This window comes from Sinocyclocheilus anshuiensis, unplaced genomic scaffold (assembly GCF_001515605.1).
Source record: "Sinocyclocheilus anshuiensis isolate Anshui unplaced genomic scaffold, SAMN03320099.WGS_v1.1 scaffold522, whole genome shotgun sequence".
NCBI lineage: Eukaryota > Metazoa > Chordata > Actinopteri > Cypriniformes > Cyprinidae > Sinocyclocheilus > Sinocyclocheilus anshuiensis.
Window position 1 is genome coordinate 198,761 of NW_015544185.1, and position 19,281 is coordinate 218,041.

The 19,281-nt window shown below is 35.3% G+C and overlaps 1 protein-coding gene across 1 annotated transcript in view; it reads left to right on the forward strand.

Moving 5' to 3' along the window:
• Nucleotides 1-19,281, forward strand: part of LOC107696391 (solute carrier family 12 member 5-like) — a 96,437-nt gene that overhangs the window by 73,196 nt on the left and 3,960 nt on the right. The window contains exons 6-22 of the mRNA XM_016496703.1: nucleotides 73-127; nucleotides 576-706; nucleotides 5,171-5,418; nucleotides 6,207-6,418; nucleotides 7,575-7,742; nucleotides 8,177-8,275; nucleotides 8,646-8,703; nucleotides 9,308-9,482; nucleotides 10,189-10,307; nucleotides 11,415-11,513; nucleotides 11,599-11,718; nucleotides 12,950-13,054; nucleotides 14,874-15,042; nucleotides 15,161-15,356; nucleotides 16,454-16,623; nucleotides 16,715-16,846; nucleotides 18,514-18,621. Of these exons, the coding sequence (XP_016352189.1) occupies nucleotides 73-127; nucleotides 576-706; nucleotides 5,171-5,418; nucleotides 6,207-6,418; nucleotides 7,575-7,742; nucleotides 8,177-8,275; nucleotides 8,646-8,703; nucleotides 9,308-9,482; nucleotides 10,189-10,307; nucleotides 11,415-11,513; nucleotides 11,599-11,718; nucleotides 12,950-13,054; nucleotides 14,874-15,042; nucleotides 15,161-15,356; nucleotides 16,454-16,623; nucleotides 16,715-16,846; nucleotides 18,514-18,621 (2,364 nt within the window). The remainder of the gene's footprint in view (nucleotides 1-72; nucleotides 128-575; nucleotides 707-5,170; nucleotides 5,419-6,206; nucleotides 6,419-7,574; nucleotides 7,743-8,176; nucleotides 8,276-8,645; nucleotides 8,704-9,307; nucleotides 9,483-10,188; nucleotides 10,308-11,414; nucleotides 11,514-11,598; nucleotides 11,719-12,949; nucleotides 13,055-14,873; nucleotides 15,043-15,160; nucleotides 15,357-16,453; nucleotides 16,624-16,714; nucleotides 16,847-18,513; nucleotides 18,622-19,281) is intronic.

The following is a 19,281-nucleotide window of genomic DNA, read 5'->3' on the forward strand; positions in this document are numbered from 1 at the left end:
CTAATGAATTGAAAATGTTCTTATTCAACTAATCAACACATATTTTCTCTCCTTCGGTGTGTTTTCTTCTAGACGATGCTCACTGCCATCTCCATGAGTGCCATTGCCACAAACGGCGTAGTGCCAGGTAAGCAAGCCCCTGCTAGAGCTTAACATGTGCATGTGGGTCGTCTTGGCAACAGCAAGCGGTCACCGTAGCAACAATAACTAGCAATGAGCAGACAACAATATCCTCAAAGCTGTATTTATGTATTCATAATTGGCTGAGCGTGTCCTGTCCTAATGACCGACTCGATCTCATCTCCTGATTGGAGGAGAGCCGAGGTGAGGTGAAATTGCCGGGTTCGGTTCCCCATCCGTTGTTCATCAGCAATAGGCTGCTATTATCTCTATAGTGCTAAAAGACACTTTATAAGCATGCTTAATATTTTCCAAGAAACAGGAAGTTGTAATTGTGGGTTGTATTGTGCTATTTTTCTGAGCTGTCAAAATCAGAATGCTTCGTTAATATCCCAGCAGATCATAACTTCCTCAAATTAAAGTTTCCTGAAAGGGTTTTCTGTTTGCATCAACAGCTGGAGGCGCCTATTACATGATCTCTCGTTCTCTGGGCCCTGAGTTCGGTGGAGCTGTAGGTATCTGCTTCTACTTGGGCACCACCTTTGCTGGAGCCATGTACATCCTGGGCTGCATCGAGATCCTGCTGGTGAGATAAACAACCTGTGTGTTTTATGAGTGTGTCAATCAGTGGCTTGCAGGGTTTTTTTTTTTACAATCGCTAAGCATTGTTGGGGGTAATGCAAGTTATGTAATCAGATTACTTTTTTTCAAGTAACACGTTAGCTCCTTATTAGAGGCCTGACCTAAATGCAATATGTCAAGATCATGTCCGGGTCATAATTCAGTTATTTGAAATTTCAATTATTTTCAAGTTGATATGATATATGATATGATATGATATGATATGATATGATATGATATGATATGATATATGATGATATGATATATGAGATATGAGATATGATGTGATATGATATGATTATCCCGCTTTATAAAAAAAGCATATCCTAAATCAAAATGTATGTTTAATTGGGGCCTAAAAAATTATGACAAATATAATTTATTTTCTTTCTTTTTTTCAGGTCATTTTCAGATGACCCAGACATGTTTTCCTAAGATTCACCCATTTTTGCCATTAAATAAATATGCAGGGTTGCTAATGGATATACAAACAATATTCAATATATTTACAATTTTAAGTCATATAAACCATATAGTAGATTAAAAATTATATATTAATACAAATTTTATTTAGATTTTTATAAATGTTGAAATATTTTTTTTTATTATTATTATTTGTTGTTATTATTATTATTATTTTTTTTTTATTATTGTTTTTAATCAACCAGTGGTGTTCCCTCAGGATTCAGTGTTCTTCACAGACTGCGTGATCTGCATGAAGGAAGCAAATAAGTGTTGCTGAATTGATGAAACACACACATCTGATCAGCTAGTCGCTATGGTGACCTGTTCGTTTTTATAATATCTGCCGGGTTACACAATACGGCTTTAATCTCAAAGCGCCAGCTCACTTTAAATAGACGTCTTAGTGTCCTTCTGAACTGTAGGCTGGATAAAACTCTCGCTCAAACCAGCATGCTGCGTACCTGCCGATCTCCGAGTCTGAGGAAGATTTTGCACAGACAATGGGAGCTAAGCCAATGTTCCCCCGGAAGAAAGAATTAACCCAGAAGTCAGACAGACTCAAGCCCCCGATCAGCAATATGAAAGAAAATACATGAGCAGCCGAAAACACGAGACGAGCGAGGCTCCGAGGACACGCTAGCGCTCATCATCAGCGGCGCAATTAAACGCAGAGTCTGCATAATTACTTAATTACTCACTCTAACAGGTGGAGAGGAAAGCAGAACAAGAGAATAATAACAAGAGAAGAAATGAAATAAACTTTTTGCGGCGCAATTAAACGCAGAGTCTGCATAATTACTTAATTACTCACTCTAACAGGTGGAGAGGAAAGTAGAACAAGAGAATAATAACAAGAGAAGAAATGAAATAAACTTTTTAAAAAATGCATCTAGACACATATGATTTCAGTGTCTTTGCATAACATGCTGACTACTAAAACGTCTTAATCTAGTTGATTTTTGAAGGCAGTTTAGAACGGGTCCTTCGCTGCCAGTAATGTTGTGTTCATGCATTTCTTTGGTTGATTTAAAGAATAAAAGTCTTTTGATAAAATAGTTTCAGTTCAGCCTCATGTCATTTCAAATACGTATTTGTGGAGAACAGAAGGAGAAGTTTAGCTGAATGTCCAGGCTGCACAAAATAATACAGTTACCAGTGCGCCGAAAATATCACAAAAAGACATAAAGCATCATAAAAGTAGTCCATACTTATGCTTTATATTAAAATGTCTTCTGAAGCCATGCTGAATGATTTGTGAGAGAAACAAATCAAAATTTAATCTTTTATTCAAGTTAAATTACCCTTTCATCTAGACCAAACCAGAAATGTGTTTCTTATAAAGGTATAGTCAGTTTCGGTTCCCATTGACTTCCATTGTTTGGTTTTTTGTCCATACCATGGAAGTCAATGGTAATCAAAACCATTCTTCAAAATGCATAATTTTCAAATTATGACAACTATCCCTTTAACTCGTATTTTATTAAATATTATTTAGAAAAAATATGAAGCAATATCAGCAATATCAAAAAATAATAAATAATTAAAATATATTGCTAAATATTAATGTATTTCAATACTTTGGGTAAAAACAGATTTACTTGCAAAAACTTTACAAAAAACATTATAAAGTAAAAAAAAAAAGATTAGCTATTCTAATCTTTTTTTTAACAAAGCAAAATCATGATCTTTCCAAGTACTGCATGTACTGTGCTGCACCAAGTTTAATATGCAGAAGCATGAATGAGATTTGACAGCTATGCTGGAGGGCAAGTTGTATGGACTACTTTTATGATGCTTCATTTATTCAGTTATTCATGGTGCTCCTGAACACAGTATGCTTTCATTGTATGGAAAAGTGCAGTGTGAACAGTCAAAATGGTCCTTTCATGGAGAGACACAAGAATGAGTAATGAGACATAATTATGCGTTAAAAAACTGCCAAGGACCAAAACTCTTCACACAGTGAGCACAACAGCAGTCTATGTAGTCATTGCTTTGGCACAAAAGGCATTCATTGACTACTCTGATATCAGATATCAAATTCCATGAATTCTTTTTTTTTTTAACTGTTTTGTAAGCTTAAGTTCTAAAAGAAAAGACAAAACTGAGTAAGACAGAAATTTGCTACATTTCTACAGCAATACAATACTGGAACATTGTAAATCTTTAAAAGATATATATAAATACTTTCAAGACAATTGGATGTAGCTGAACACCTACACTGGTGTCAGTCTTTCAAGTTCATTATCATCTCTATACAACAGAGGAAACTAATTTTGCACTGTAATGTAAACATGGACCATGTAACAAATACTGCAGTGAATTCTGACATTTTTAACAATTTTACGAAAGAAAATAATGTGTAATGCTACCTGTTATTAGTGTTTTTTCATTTATTTATAAGGGACAGTGTGTTTGTTGGGTGACTGTAATATTATATTATATTATATTATATTATATTATATTATATTATTCTTTTTTGAGGTGAATTATGACTCAGACATGATCTTGACAGATTGCATAAGATTCCTAATAATTTCTCACTTTTATCCTTCTTATAAAGGGAAAATCCTTCAACAGATTTATGAATGATGCAATATATTGTGCTTAGAGTGGTGAAACGGACCATAGGCACCCAAAAGTTTATGGCATTGAATGTAATTTAGGTCAGGCCTCTAATAAGGACTAATGGCGGGCCATTTGCAGTATTAATTCCACGCTTGACTAGTTCAATTAGCGCTTAGAACTGAACTCACACTAGTCTGTTTTACCGCCTGTGTCATTGTGAATCTCACTCATCTCTCATTATTTTGTCCCTCTTTGTCTGTTTGCTCTTCTTTGGCTCTTTTTTGTAGTTTTAGGCTTCTTTTTAGATTCATCTTGTTTGTTTGATGAGGTTTGTTTTTATCAATTGTACACTCTTTTTCTGATATTCTGACCTTTAACCCTCTCCAATCTTGTTTCTGTATTATGTTTGAGTGTGCAGTTTCTGTTATAAACATTAGTCTAAGGGCCCTATCATACACCCGGCGCAAGTGTTTTTGCTAGTTTCAGCCCGACGCAGTTCTCATTTTCCCGTCCTGCGCCGCGTTGTTTAAATAGCAAATGCATTTGCGCCCATTTGTGCACCCATGGTCGTGCTGGTCTGAAAAAGAGGTGTGTTCAGGCGCATTGTTGGCGTGTTGCTATTTTGAGGAACTGAAAATAGACTGCGGCCATAGACCTCAAACTCAAACCTGGTCTAAAGTCTGGCACAATATTTTTTCTTTGTTATTTAAAGAGTGCGTTAGTAATATGCGCCTATAGACGGGTGCACAATGCGCGTACACTTTGCTTATTACACACACAGGGACGCACAGCAGCACACAAACATTTAAAAAAATAAAAAATTTTATTCCGCCATGTGAATAGCGAACCCGCCATGGCGCGAGCGCAACTGGCTTTTAAAGGGGATGGGAGATGACACTCTGATTGGTTTATGGCACGTTACGCCCAAAACAAACCCATTACTCATTAAGAGAATAGGGACAACCCTTTTTGACCACGCGCCGGGCGCACCGACCGTTTTCCCGTCGTTAAACTAGCAAAAGTGGATTCGGACACACCCTGAGTGCACCTGCGCCGTGTGCTTTAGACCATGCGCTTAGATCATTAAAATAGGGCCCTACGCCTTTAAGTCTTCACCAGCAAGTTTGTTAGAAAGATTGATGTGAAACATAGTTCATTTGGTTATTGTATGGATTGAAATAAAGGTAAACTGAATCAGTTTGGTAGGAAAAGCACAGGTATATAGTATATATTTCTAATTTAATCAATTTATAATGGCAGAAGGCGTATGGCATCAGTAATTTTAAGTTATTTTATCACAGAATATTGATTGGCCTAATTATTTTTCTTTTTGGTTCCCTTTTATCCTTTCAATTAATTTTTCCTCCTTGCACCTTATTTTCCCCTCCTATCTCAGGTGTACATCGTACCACAAGCGGCTGTTTTTAAGATGGAGGGTCTGGAGGGAGCCGAGGCCGAGGCCGCCATGCTGAACAACATGCGTGTTTACGGCACGCTGGTGCTCAGCTTCATGGCCATTGTGGTGTTTGTAGGAGTGAAGTACGTGAACAAGCTGGCGCTCGTCTTCCTCGCCTGTGTCATCTGCTCGATCCTCGCCGTCTACGCTGGAGTGATCAAAACCGCCTTCGAGCCTCCGGTCTTCCCGTATGTGCCTCAGCAATATTACAGTCACACATACCAGGACCAGAAACATACTCTACGCTAACCAGGGTTCCCACGGGTCCTTGAAATCCTTGAAAGTTTGTGAATCTGAAAAAAGAAATTTCAAGGCCCTGGAAAGTTTTTGAAAATCAACATACATAGATACAGGTCCTTGAAAGTGCTTGAACTTATTTTGTGCAAGAAGTTTTCTGGAAAAAATTCCATATTATTCCCTCTGGTCCACTAATGTGTTATTTCTCCAACATTTCGTGGCCTATGCATACTAGCTTGCTTGATTTACGTTAGTTACGCGCATTTACGCGTTACGTTAAATGTTTCCCGCGTGAGGTACTTTGTGTTGTACGTTGCCATGACGTTCACGCGCGCACGAAACTACTGCGATGGTACCTCAACGTTTCAAAGACACACCATGAAATTAATGTTGAATTGCTTTGCTTGTTAAGATAATGTAAACCCATGAGGCAAGAAAAACTTAAAAGCATATTCATATATTTTAAAACTTAAAAATATGTAAATGCAACAAAAAAAAAGCTTTTTTGCATAGTTGTGTTTGACACATGAAAACTGTAACGATGTATCTTACAAGGAAACACGATGAAACTTGCTCTCACTTGAAATGTGTCCCCACATTATGTCCTTGAATTTGAGGGTATTGGACCTGGAAAGTCCTTGAAAGCTCATTGAATTTTAAGTTAACCAAGGTGTGGGAACCCTGAAGCTGTCATTTTTTTGTTGTTTAGAAATGATTTTGTTTGAAATGATTTCCACAGAGTGTGTGTGCTGGGAAACCGGACTCTGGTTTGGAAAGGCTTCGATGTGTGTGCGAAGGTCATCGAGAGAGAAAACGCCACGGTCACCACCAAACTCTGGCGGCTCTTCTGCGACTCTGAGTTCCTGAACGCCACCTGTGACAGCTATTTCACCAACAACAACATCACGGAAATACAGGGAATCCCCGGAATCATGAGTGGTATCCTGCGTGGTAAATACAGCCACAAAATGACATTCTATATACTGTATATACAGTGTATATATATATATATATATATATTATTAAGAAATAAATTAACACTTTTATTCAGCAAGAATGTATTGCAAATAGAATAAAAGTGACATTTATAATGTTACAAAAGATTTATTTTCAAATAAATGCTGTTCTTTTGAACTTTCTATTCATCAAAGACTCAACTGTTTTCAACATTCACAATCAGAAATCTTTCTTGAGCTGCAAATCAGCAGATTAGAATGATTTCTGAAGGAACTTCAGCTTTGATCACAGAAATAAATTACATTTTAAAATACTTTCAAATAGAAAAGAGTTATTTCAAATTATAAGAATGTTTCACAATATTACAGTTTTTAATAAATGCAGCCATAGGGCAAAAAAAGACATTTTTTTCAAATGTGTTTTTAAATATATTTCGTAATATACAAAAAAAATGGCCTAAAATATATTTGCTTAAAATATTTTTCAAAATATATGTATGTAAATTCATTTTCTACCAAAGTATTTTTTGGTCATTGTTGAAAATATATTTTAAAAATATAAATGTATTTTTTAAAAGCATTTAAAATATGTATTTTACCATCCATAATATTTCAGTCCAAGAAAACACATTCACATATGTCACATTTGAAGAAAATCTTTTTGTTGCCTATAACACGTGTGAACATATAACACATTTGAATAAACAATGAATGAATATAAAATGTAGGCTGCTGTGAGATCGGAAATGTATTTTCTTGCCCCTGAAATAGAATTTGAAATATATTTTGGTATGTGAACATTGAAAGTAGATATATTTTCAATTCAAACATGGTTTACAACATATATTTAGCATGTATTTAAAAAAAAAATTTCCATATTGGTTGATGAGCATAAGAAACATCTTTCACAAACATTAAAAATCTTACCGACCCCAAACAGAAGATATTCACTTTTATCTATGAGCTTTTGTATAATATAATTGTATAGTATAAAATATTATTTTTTCAAATACAAACTTTTCCTCTGTGTCAGGTAACCATTGCTATTAATATTGCTCATATTTAGTGTTAGTGATCTGAACAAGCCTCTAAGCCTCTATTTCTCATATTCTCTCTCTTTGTTTCCCTGTTTCTCGCTCTCTCTCTTCCAGATAATCTCTTTGGGAATTATATGGATAAGGGAGCGTTTATTGAGAAGCTGGGATTACCCTCCGTGGATGAACCCGATTCCATACCGACCAACACCAACCGCTACGTGCTTGCCGACGTCACCAGCTTCTTTACCATGCTGGTGGGCATCTACTTCCCCTCCGTGACAGGTAAAGTCTTCTCTTGACAGCCCTGATCTCAGCCATCATTTCTGATTATGAAAATTAACCTTGTGGATCAGCATGCATAAGAATAATCTATGTTCTTAAAAATAAAGGTTCCAAAAGCAATGTCAAAGAAGAACCATTTTCCTCAAGAATCCTCTTTACAACCATTTTGTTAAATATAAAGAACATTTTAATAATCAAACGAATCTTTTTTCCACTGTAATAAACCTTTTGTGCAATGGAAAGGTTTCATGAATGTTAAAATGGAACAATAAATGCTAAAATGAACCTTTGTTTTTTTAAGACTGTATAAAGAATTCCACATTTTAGAATACAAGTAAACTCATCAAAACTAGGAAATAACCCAAATGGAAGTACGGGAATGATGTAGTGAGCAAACATTGTAGCCATTCTATGGTCTGTCTTGTTTTGAACAGGTATCATGGCTGGATCAAACCGATCCGGTGATTTGCAGGATGCCCAGAAGTCCATTCCCATCGGCACCATCCTGGCCATCACCACCACCTCCATCATCTGTATCTTCTCAGATAGAAACACACACAGCGCTCCACCTGCTGGACACAGTCTGATATAACACCCTACCAGCAATACAGTTTATGATATTAGTGATCAAATATCAAATGACTAATTTTAGTGATTCAATCGAATCAATTTTCAAAGAGTCTCTTGCAAAATGAAGTTAGTAGTTGGTAAGTTTTTGAACCAGTTCATTGGAACGAACTGCCCAAATTAACCAAATCATTAAAATGAATCAGTCTTCTCAATTCTAATAATAAGCCTAGGAATCATTCCATGGAGAAGCTAAAAGACTTCAAAACACTCAAACCTACTGATAGAGTAAATGTTTATCAAAAAAAAACAACGTTCTTTAACTGAAATATTCAGACATGTCTAGTGTGCTTCTGTTTGGTTCCTGCATCGAGGGAACGGTGCTGAGGGATAAGTATGTTATGTGTTTAAAATGTCTCTTGTAACTTATAAATATGTATAAATATGTCAAGTGATTTAATGCATGAAAAAATACACTAGATTTTAAATGTTTAGGGTTGGTTCGATTATTAATGTTTTTTAAAAGACGTCTCTTATTCTCACCAAGGCTGCGTTTATTTGATCAAAAATACAGTAAAAACAGTAATATTGTGAAATATTATTACAGTTTATAGTTACGTTTTTTTATTTGAATATAAAATGTCAAATGTAATTTATTTCTGTGATGCAAAGCTGAATTCACTCCAGTCTTCAGTTTCACATGATCTTCAGAAATCATTCTAATATGCTGATTTGCTGCTCAAGAGACATTTCTGATTATTAGCAATGATGAAAACAGTTGTGCTGCGCAATATTTTTGTGGAAATCATAGTTTTTTTTCATTCTTCAGGATTCTTTGATGAACAGAAAGTTGAAAAGAACAGCATTTATTTGAAATAGAAATTTGTTTGTAACATGTCTTTACTGTCATTTTTGATCAATTTAATGCTTCCTTATTGAATAAAACCTCAAACTAGTGAGAGGTAGCATAATTCTTTGTGTATGTTTGTGTATTTCAGGTTTGGTGAGGCGGTCAGGGGGAATCTGGTGATCGGGACACTGGCGTGGCCTTCGCCCTGGGTCATCGTCTTCGGTTCCTTCTTCTCCACCTGCGGTGCGGGGCTTCAGAGCTTGACGGGCGCTCCGCGTCTCATGCAGGCCATCGCACGAGACGGCATCGTGCCGTTCCTCAGGGTGAGTGTGCACACATGATGAGTGTTTAGTCTTTGACTTTCAGCATAAAGTCAGAATCACATTGCAGCTAACTCATGCCAAGAGCTGCCAGCGCTGACCTTGTTTTTAGCTGTTCATGAACGTGTGTGTGTGTGTGTGTGTGTGTGTGTGTGTGTGTGTACCTGGTATTTATCACGTTATGGGGACCAAATGTCCCCACAAGGTCAAAATTGACTAGTATTACTATCCTTGTGGGGACATTTTTGAGGTCCCCGTGAGGAAACAAGCTTATAAATCATACAGAATGAGTTTTTTTGAGAAAGTAAAAATGCACAAAGTTTCCTGTAAGGGGTAGGTTTAGGTGTAGGGTTGGTGTAGGGCAATAGCACATACAGTTTGTACAGTATAAAAACCATTACGCCTATGGAATGTCCCCATAAAACATGGAAACACAGCATGTGTGTGTGTGTGTGTGTATATGAGTGTGTGTGTGTGTGCGCGCGTGCGTATGAGTGTGTGTGTGTGCCATACTATAGTAAAGTACTTGAATTAATGTGTTACACAGTGAATCTGAAACCTTTCAAAGCACACACTGCAGAAGATGAACTCCGAAACACTTCTCTGATTGTGTTTAATGGTGCTTCTCCTGTGTGTTTATTTGGGATTGTTTTAATGGCGTCGCATATTTGGTGATGAATGTATGTGTGTGTGTGTGTGTGTGTTGCAGGTGTTTGGTAATGGAAAAGCAAACGGGGAGCCCACCTGGGCGTTGCTCCTGACCGCATGTATCTGTGAGAGTGGGATTCTCATCGCTTCTCTGGATAACGTCGCTCCGATTCTCTCCATGTAAGAGGCCATACAGATATACATCAGCCTTAGAAAGTGTTTGCACATTTAAGTCACACATAAAAATGACTGAATGTCATTGCATTAGGTAATACAAATTTACATCAATCCATCAGTGTTGTTATTATTAACTAAAATTAAAACTAAAACCTTTTTAATGGAAATAAAGTTGAAATAAAATATATATATAAATATTACATGAAAACCTAAACTTAAAAGACTTAAATGGAAATGTTGCCTTGTCAGATATCTGGAATAAAGTAAGTTGAAGAATATGTTGGATTAAAATAAGTTAAAGAACTAAAATTGCTCAAACTGAAATAAAGACTGAATTAAAATATAAATGAAAGGTAAATAGAAATTTAAAAAAAAAACACAAACAATAACTGAAATGTAAACTAATATAACTGTTAACTATTAATATAATTATGTCATATAAAATTATATATTTTTTTTTTTTTATATTACTAAAACTAAGAACAAAATAAAAAATTAATTAAAGGTAAATAGAAATATTAAAACACACACATATATAACAAAAATAAATAACAGAAATGTAAAACTTGAAATTAAAATCAAAACTATCAATAATATTAATTAACTATTAATATAATTATGTTGTATATATATATATATATATGACATTTATATTAATATATTTAACAAACATAAATAATATTTAACAGAATTAATAAAACAAACTAAATAGAAAATGGAAAATATGAAAATAAAAGCTAATTCAAAATATTATTAAATACTATAATAGTATATAAATAATATTAAAATATTTATTTCAATTAACCAAACTGATTTTTAATAGTTTAAGCTTTAGTTTTAGTTAACATTAATACTTCATTACATTTTTTCATCTTTTAGTACGCAGCCCTTTTTTTTTTTTATTTTTTTTTTTTTTTGCTTGAAAAGTGTGTTTGGACATTTTTTTAAATAAATGTTATTTAGTTCAGTATTTTTAACAATCACTTTTTAACACAATTACATTCAGACATTTTAAGTGTGGTTTAAGGGTCCAAACATTTGAGACATAATCCCGGGTATCCGTTTCTGTTTATTGACATTATTGTGTTTGTTTCTCTCGTGTGGCTGCAGGTTTTTCCTCATGTGCTACATGTTTGTGAATCTGGCCTGTGCTGTTCAGACTCTGCTCAGAACGCCCAACTGGAGGCCGCGGTTCAAGTTCTACCACTGGTGACCTTCAGAGCGTCGCCTCTTGCCCTTTGCTGTGAATTTATTCGTATTTGTACACTAATGTTTGCTTCCTGTTTTCCAACAGGACTCTATCCTTCCTTGGCATGAGCCTCTGTCTCTCGCTCATGTTCATCTGTTCTTGGTACTACGCCATCGTTGCCATGGGAATCGCCGGCTGTATCTACAAGTATATCGAGTTCCGAGGGTAAGTGGATTGTGACCCGGAGTCGGGGCGCAAAACCAAGACGATGGATTAGAATTGAGTTTTAGGCGTTTGACCTGTCAGGATCCCTCGTAATCCGACGGGCCAAGAACAGCTGAAATCTACTCCAGGGATTGATTAGTTTAGTGCCTTTCCTTTGGAAACACTTCCAGAGTCAAGCCGAACAGTGACCCGCATCTGTCGCCGGAAATTAAAGAGGAGGAGAAAAGTGGCGGCAGGATTATGGAGTCTGAGGCTGTGTGCGGATTTGAATACTTACTGCATACTGCGCAGTATATACTGTATACTTAAAAACAGAAGCAATTTAAATAGCAGTATGCATATGTCATAGTCATCATTTTAAACAAATATTAGTCAAAAAAATTGTCAAAATGCAAAGTCAAATTGTGTGCATTGCATTGTGGGATACAGTACCCAGCACAAGGTGCTTTGTTGTATAATGTGCATGTTGCCAGATGTACTAGGTCATCAAGGAATTGCATGCGATCCAAAATATAGCATGCAACACAATATACATACAATATACTACAGGCAAAAGCACGAGCAGCAATGGAAAACAAAAAATGTAAGAGTCAAATCAGACTAGCCGTTATTTATGATACTGACCATTTATTTCATACTTGCGTGATTTCCATTTCAACATTAAATAAAAAGACTTTACGAATAAACCTACATGTTCGGCCAGTTTTCATTAACAGTAGCTCCAATTTACAGGGATCATGTGGAGTTTTATATGGCAGTATGCTTTAAAGTCGGAAAAAAATAGCAGGATATTTGTTAATTTCCTCAGTAAATCTGTATCTACAGCTAGAGCAAACATCTATGCTTCATGTACAAGGACTTCATCCAATATACTTGTGCATCTGATTTCATCTTACGTGTGAATTATTTGGTTTTATTTGAAAAACTGGAGCATGCTGACTTGGCATGCTCTGATGTGAATTTCTGGGTTCAACAGCTCTCATAAGTAATAAATAACGTGATATGCAGCCAATGTTAACTTTATTATAAGAAAACACACACACAAATACTTTTATCCCTGTTTGCGTCTACAAGGCATCTGTTACACACTTGGTATGGAGAGTGGACACCCACCGGCAGAAACATAAATCGGTGCTTATGACTGTGGATATATATGCAGTAATTTGTTAGAATGGCTTTCTGAACATAAACAGAGTGTGTGAAAAAGATGTGTGTTTGTCTGTGCTGACAGGGCGGAAAAGGAATGGGGTGATGGAATAAGAGGTCTGTCTCTCAGCGCGGCCCGGTTCGCCCTTATGAGGCTGGAAGAGGGACCACCACACACCAAGAACTGGAGGTGAGTGCAAATACGTACAGATTACATATATATAATTTTATTAGAAATACTGTATACCGGTATAATTGTATCATTTATATATTTATATTACTAGTTTGTGTGTGTGTGTGTGTGTGTGTGTGTGTGTGTGTATATAAATTAAAATATAAAATAAAATAAAATAAAAAATATTAACTCAAAAGCTAAACTTAAAAAAAAAAACGTAAATGGAAATGTTTCCTTGTCAGCTAACTGGAATAAAATATGTTGGAAAAATATGTTGAGTAAAATAAGTTGAAAAACTAAAATTAGTAAAACAAAGACTGAAATAAAAATTTATTAAAGCTAAATATAAAAAAAAAACATAACAAAAATTACTAAAATGTTAAAAACTAAACTTAAAAACAAAGCTGTTACTATAACTATTAATTAAAGGGATAGTTCACTCAAAAATGAAAATTCTGTCATTAATTACTCACCCTCATGTCGTTCCAAACCCGTAAGACCTTCGTTCATCTTCGGAACACAAATTAAGATATGTTTGATGGAATCTGAGAGCTGTCTGACCCTCCCATAGACAGCAACACAACTGAAACGTTCCCAGGCCCAGAAAGGTAGTAAGAACATCGTTACAATAGTCCATGTGACATCAGTGGCTCAACCGTAATCTTATGAAGTTACGAGAATACTTTCTGTGTGCAAAGAAAACAAAAATAATGACTTTGTTCAACAATTCTTCTCCTTCGTGTCAGCGTCCGCCGCCATTCACAAGAGTACCACGATGCATGTGTATATTAAAAATATTTATATTATTTATATTAATATATTTATATGTAAAAATATTTATGCTCATACCTATATTTAGCTGTACATATATATATATATATAATATAAATGATCGAAGATGGTGCCGACGCTGATGGCTGCCTCCGTGGCGTGCTCCGTAGTTGTTTTTATGTTTTTGTTAGTTTGTCCTGTCTTTAGTTATATCCCTGCTATCAGTTTCAACAGAGACAAATTGCTGGACATTCGGAAGTACACACCACCCGATATTTCACCGGTTTTCGATTATTCTGATGTTTTGCTGGACATTGTTGTCGGCGGAGCTGCGGCGCTGTTCAGATGCTTCAGGACGAGCAGACGGGGGAAGCGAGCCGGCGCGCTCGTGAAGCTCAGGCAGCGCGGATTCAGAACGCCGTTGCCGAGCATCCATCTGGCGAACCTCCGCTCTCTACCCAACAAAACAGACGAACTCCTTCTGCTCTCCCGGACAAATAAGGATTTTCAAACTCTGCTGCTCTGTGTTTCACGGAAACCTGGCTGAATAACTGTGGAACACACACTATTTATACACTCATACACTTATTTATCTAACACTCATACTCAGTCTACACCTAAATTTGCACATAATATACAGTACCTGTACATACAAAAACTGTCTATTGTAATATACCTGCACATACAATTGTCGATTTATATATTTTTATTCCTTATTTACTTGTTCTATTTTATTTATTTATTTTTTGTTTTATCTGTGTTTTTTGTTCTGTCACTGTCATTCTGTTACACTGCGGAAGCTTCTGTCACGAAAACTAATTCCTCGTATGTGTAAACATACCTGGCAATAAAGCTCATTCTGATTCTGATTCTGATATATATATGTTTCTAAAATATATTAATATATTTTAATTATGTAGATATTTCTATTTACTACATTTATATTTATACATATTTATAATGAATTTGAAAGGTACAGTATTTATATTATTAACCTTATTGTGCACATGTAATCTTCTTTAAGTTTTGACCTCTACTCTCTCCTGTATTTGGCTCTCCTCAGGCCTCAGATATTAGTCCTGGTCAGCATGGATTCTGAGCTGAATGTGGAGCAGCCGCGTTTGCTGTCTCTGACCAATCAGCTGAAGGCTGGGAAGGGTCTGACCATCGTGGGCACAGCACTGGAGGGAACCTACCTGGAAAACCATCCTCAAGGACAGCAGGCCGAACAGGTGACATTCACACAAACACAGACACAACAAGGCTAGTGAGATATCCACTACTTAGACAGCATACGTTGGAACTTAATTGTGATATTTACTTGGGTAAACTTTGTTTTGTGTCTCAAAGTCTCTGAGGAAGCTCATGGAGGCGGAGAAGGTGAAGGGTTTCTGTCAGGTGGTCATCTCTTCTAACATGAGGGACGCCACGTCACATTTGGTCCAGGCCGGAGGTTTGGGAGGTCTTCTACACAACACCGTACTGGCCTGCTGGCCCCGCAACTGGAAACAGGCTGAGGATCATCAGAACTGGAGAAACTTCATTGGTGAGAGACATTTCTTCCAATTCACTCTTATTTAAAGGTTCTGTATTGGCACTGATGATTGATGATGATTAACAACCATTGAACCTTTACTTTCCTCATAAGGTTTTCAAATAAGCCTGAAAGACTTGATTAGTTGGATCGTTCTATTTATTTATTTACCAATCACCAATCTTGAAAAATAACTTTGAGAATTGTGAAATAGAAATAAAATATAATTGTGAGATATACTGTAAATTCACAATTGTGAGAAAAAAGTCAGAATTGTGAGGTAAAATGTCACAATTACATTTTTTTTATTCTGTGGCAGAAAACAATGCAAAATAATAAACTGAGAATTCTGAGGGGGAAAAAATGTGAGGTATAAAAAATATCACAAACAGAATCTTACAATTCTGACTTTTTTTCTCAGTTTATTCCTCACAATTCTGAGTTTATATCCTGCAATTCTGGGAGAAAAAAAGTCAGAATTGCAAGATCTAAACTATTTTATTCAGTTATTCTTACAATTATGTCAATACGCATATTTAAAAGTATACATTTATTTATATTACTACATCCGAAATAGATTCACATTTACATAAATTAATTCTAATTTTTATTTTAAGCTATTGTTTTAATTATATTATTCAATTATTCCTATAATTATAAGTCACTATACATGTATTCCTAAATATATTTCTATTTATTTTCTCTTAGTCTTATTGTACACAATTCATCTATTTAACGTTTTGACCAGCATTTACATAACTTTCCTATTTACTCTTGGATCAGCGATGGAAAAATACTCTTCATAGTTCTTTGTAGAATTAAATATAAATCCAAAGAATTTAATACAATTAATAATATTTAATTCCAAAAATGTTTTATATATTTTGCTACATATAATTAAATATTTTTATTGAAAAAAATTATTTGTATTTGGAACTTAAAGGATACAAGCTGAAAACCTAGATTATGCATAAGAAATTAATGATAAGTCTGAAATCAGTGCAAAAACAGCTTCACATTATGAAACACCATAAAAAAAAAGTCTCAAATCAGTAAAAATAATACATTCGTGAGCGTAAGTAATAAATATAACCGTGCCTTCATTACAGAGCTGGTAAGAGAAACCACTGCTGCCAGTAAAGCCCTGCTGGTGCCCAAGAACATCTCTGCCTTCCCGTCAAACGGAGAGCGCTTCACAGAGGGTCAAATTGATGTGTGGTGGATCGTACATGATGGAGGCATGCTGATGCTGCTACCGTTCCTCCTCCGCCAGCACAAGGTATGTGCTTTAACTCTTCATTTCTATCAGAATGACGCATAGTTAAGTGACTGCAGCTCACATGTTGATATCTGTGGATGATGTTCTGTAGGTTTGGAGGAAGTGCAAGATGCGCATCTTCACTGTGGCCCAGATGGACGATAACAGCATCCAGATGAAGAAGGATCTGACAACCTTCCTGTATCACCTGCGCATAGACGCCGCAGTGGAGGTGGTGGAGATGGTAATGCACACACTCTCGCCGTTGTACTTGTACTACTCGTGCTCAAAAGCAGTTTTGAGAGAGGAACAGGATGACATTTAAGTTGAAAAGTTGAACATCTTACAGGGTTCATGAGAAATGAAGGTGAGCAGCATTTAACCCAGCATTTTTTAGAGTGTACCATCGTTCCTCTCCCTTCAGATCCAGAGCATCACTGACAGCTCTCGTGGGTCGATCCGCCGTAAGAACCCAGCCGCCGTCACAACCCAGCTGAGTGTGACTGAGGAACCAGCGGCCAGCAGCAAAGAGGAGAAACCAGAAGAGGAGGTACAGCATGACGGACCGAGCCAGCTTTCATCTTACATGGCAATAACAGCCACATGGCTTGTGTTGATGCTGTGATCTCAGCTTGACCGTTTTGTCTGATATCAGTGTTTATGTGATGCCTTTCAGAGTAATGGACACGGCAGAATCCAGCTCTCTCTCTCTCTCTCTCTCTCTCTCTCTCTCTCTCTCATCTCTCAAAAGCCATTTATTTTAAATATTTGTAGTTATAATAAATGTTATTTTAATTATTTAATTTGTATCTTAATTCATTGTTTTTATTTTTTTTTTTATGAAAAATTATAATAAAACAACTTGTGATGGTAAATAAACAAATTATTTATTTGACATTTATTACTTATTTTAATGAGAATAAATTTCATTTTAATGTGGTAATATGGTAAATATTAATTGCAGTTTTATTTAGTTTTATAACTTGTCTTTTAATTTAATTCTAAAAGTCAAAACAATGAAATATAATTAAAATGAAAGTAATCTGTCAATAAATAAATTACTTTTTATTATTTTAAGGACCAATTCTCACTATTAACTAGCTGCTTATTAGCATGCATATTACTAGCATACTGGCTGTTTATTAGTACTTATAAAGCACATATGAATGCCTTATCTTGCATGATCATATTTTAGATCCCTTAATTCTACCCCATACCTAAACTTTAACAACTACCTTACTAACTATTAATAAGCAGCAAATTAGCAATTTATTGAGGGAAAATTAACAGTGAATATGTGTTCTAAAGTGTAACCATTATTTTAATTTAATAATGATTTATGATTTAATATTATTCATTATAAAGCATTGTCAGCTTCATTGTGATCGTAATAAATATAATGAAATATAATTAAAATTAAAGTAATTGTCAATAAATGAAATATTTTTGAATTTTATTTTTATTAGTAATTTTAATTTAATAATGATTTATTATTTAATATTATTCATTATTAAGCATTGTCATTGTGATTGTAATCATAATCTCATTTATTATCATTATTGTGATTATTTAATTTTATTGTTTATTATTTTTATTTCATAATTTATATATATATATATAATTTTTAACTATTGTAATATATATATATATATATAAGACAAATTATTTTAAAATTGTCATCATTTACAGCTACTTTTATTGTTTTACTTTTTATTCTTCTTCTTCTATTTTTAATTTAGGTTTGAATTTTCAGAAAAAGTAGCTGCAGATGATGACAAATATTTATATTTGGGTGAACGATTCCTTACTGAACTGTAGACTATGTTTTCTTTGTTTTCTGGCTGTTTCTGTACAGTTCTGTGAGTGCCTCTGTGAGAACTGTTGAAAACCATTGTCTCACTGTATCTTCAGCATGACAGCGATATCTCGGCGTACACGTATGAGAAGACCCTGATGATGGAGCAGAGATCTCAGATCCTGAAGCAGATCAACCTCACCAAGACTGAGCGTGAACGTGAGGTACAACATTCACCGTCAACCTCTACTCATGATTAAACATGTTGCTTTACAAACTTGTGCATCAAAGTTAATGTCAAAAGCCATCATTCCATTTTAAAAGCTTAGAAAGTTTAAACAAGTATTTGATGTTTTGGCTGGATACTTTTCATACTAAAGTGTAAAAATACTTTAACTTCCATATTTATCTGTACTTTATGGAAAATATCTCTTTAATGTAATAATATTACATCACAGTATAAAAATGCAAATGAACTGCAAGGCTGGATGTTGAATCTCATTATGCATGACATCACTGCATGTGGGCGGGGCCTTAGCTCTCATTATTATTACACTCTAAAAAATGCTGGGTTAAATGCAACCCAGTGCTGGGTAAACCTTCCTGTATCACCTGCGCATAGACGCCGCAGTGGAGGTGGTGGAGATGGTAATGCACACACTCTCGCCGTTGTACTTGTACTACTCGTGCTCAAAAGCAGTTTTGAGAGAGGAACAGGATGACATTTAAGTTGAAAAGTTGAACATCTTACAGGGTTCATGAGAAATGAAGGTGAGCAGATCGAGATCAGAAATTAACTTGGGTTGTATATTTAATATTTGTGACCCTGGAGCACAAAAGCAGTCTTAAGTCGCTGGGGTATATTTGTAGCAATAGCCAAAAAT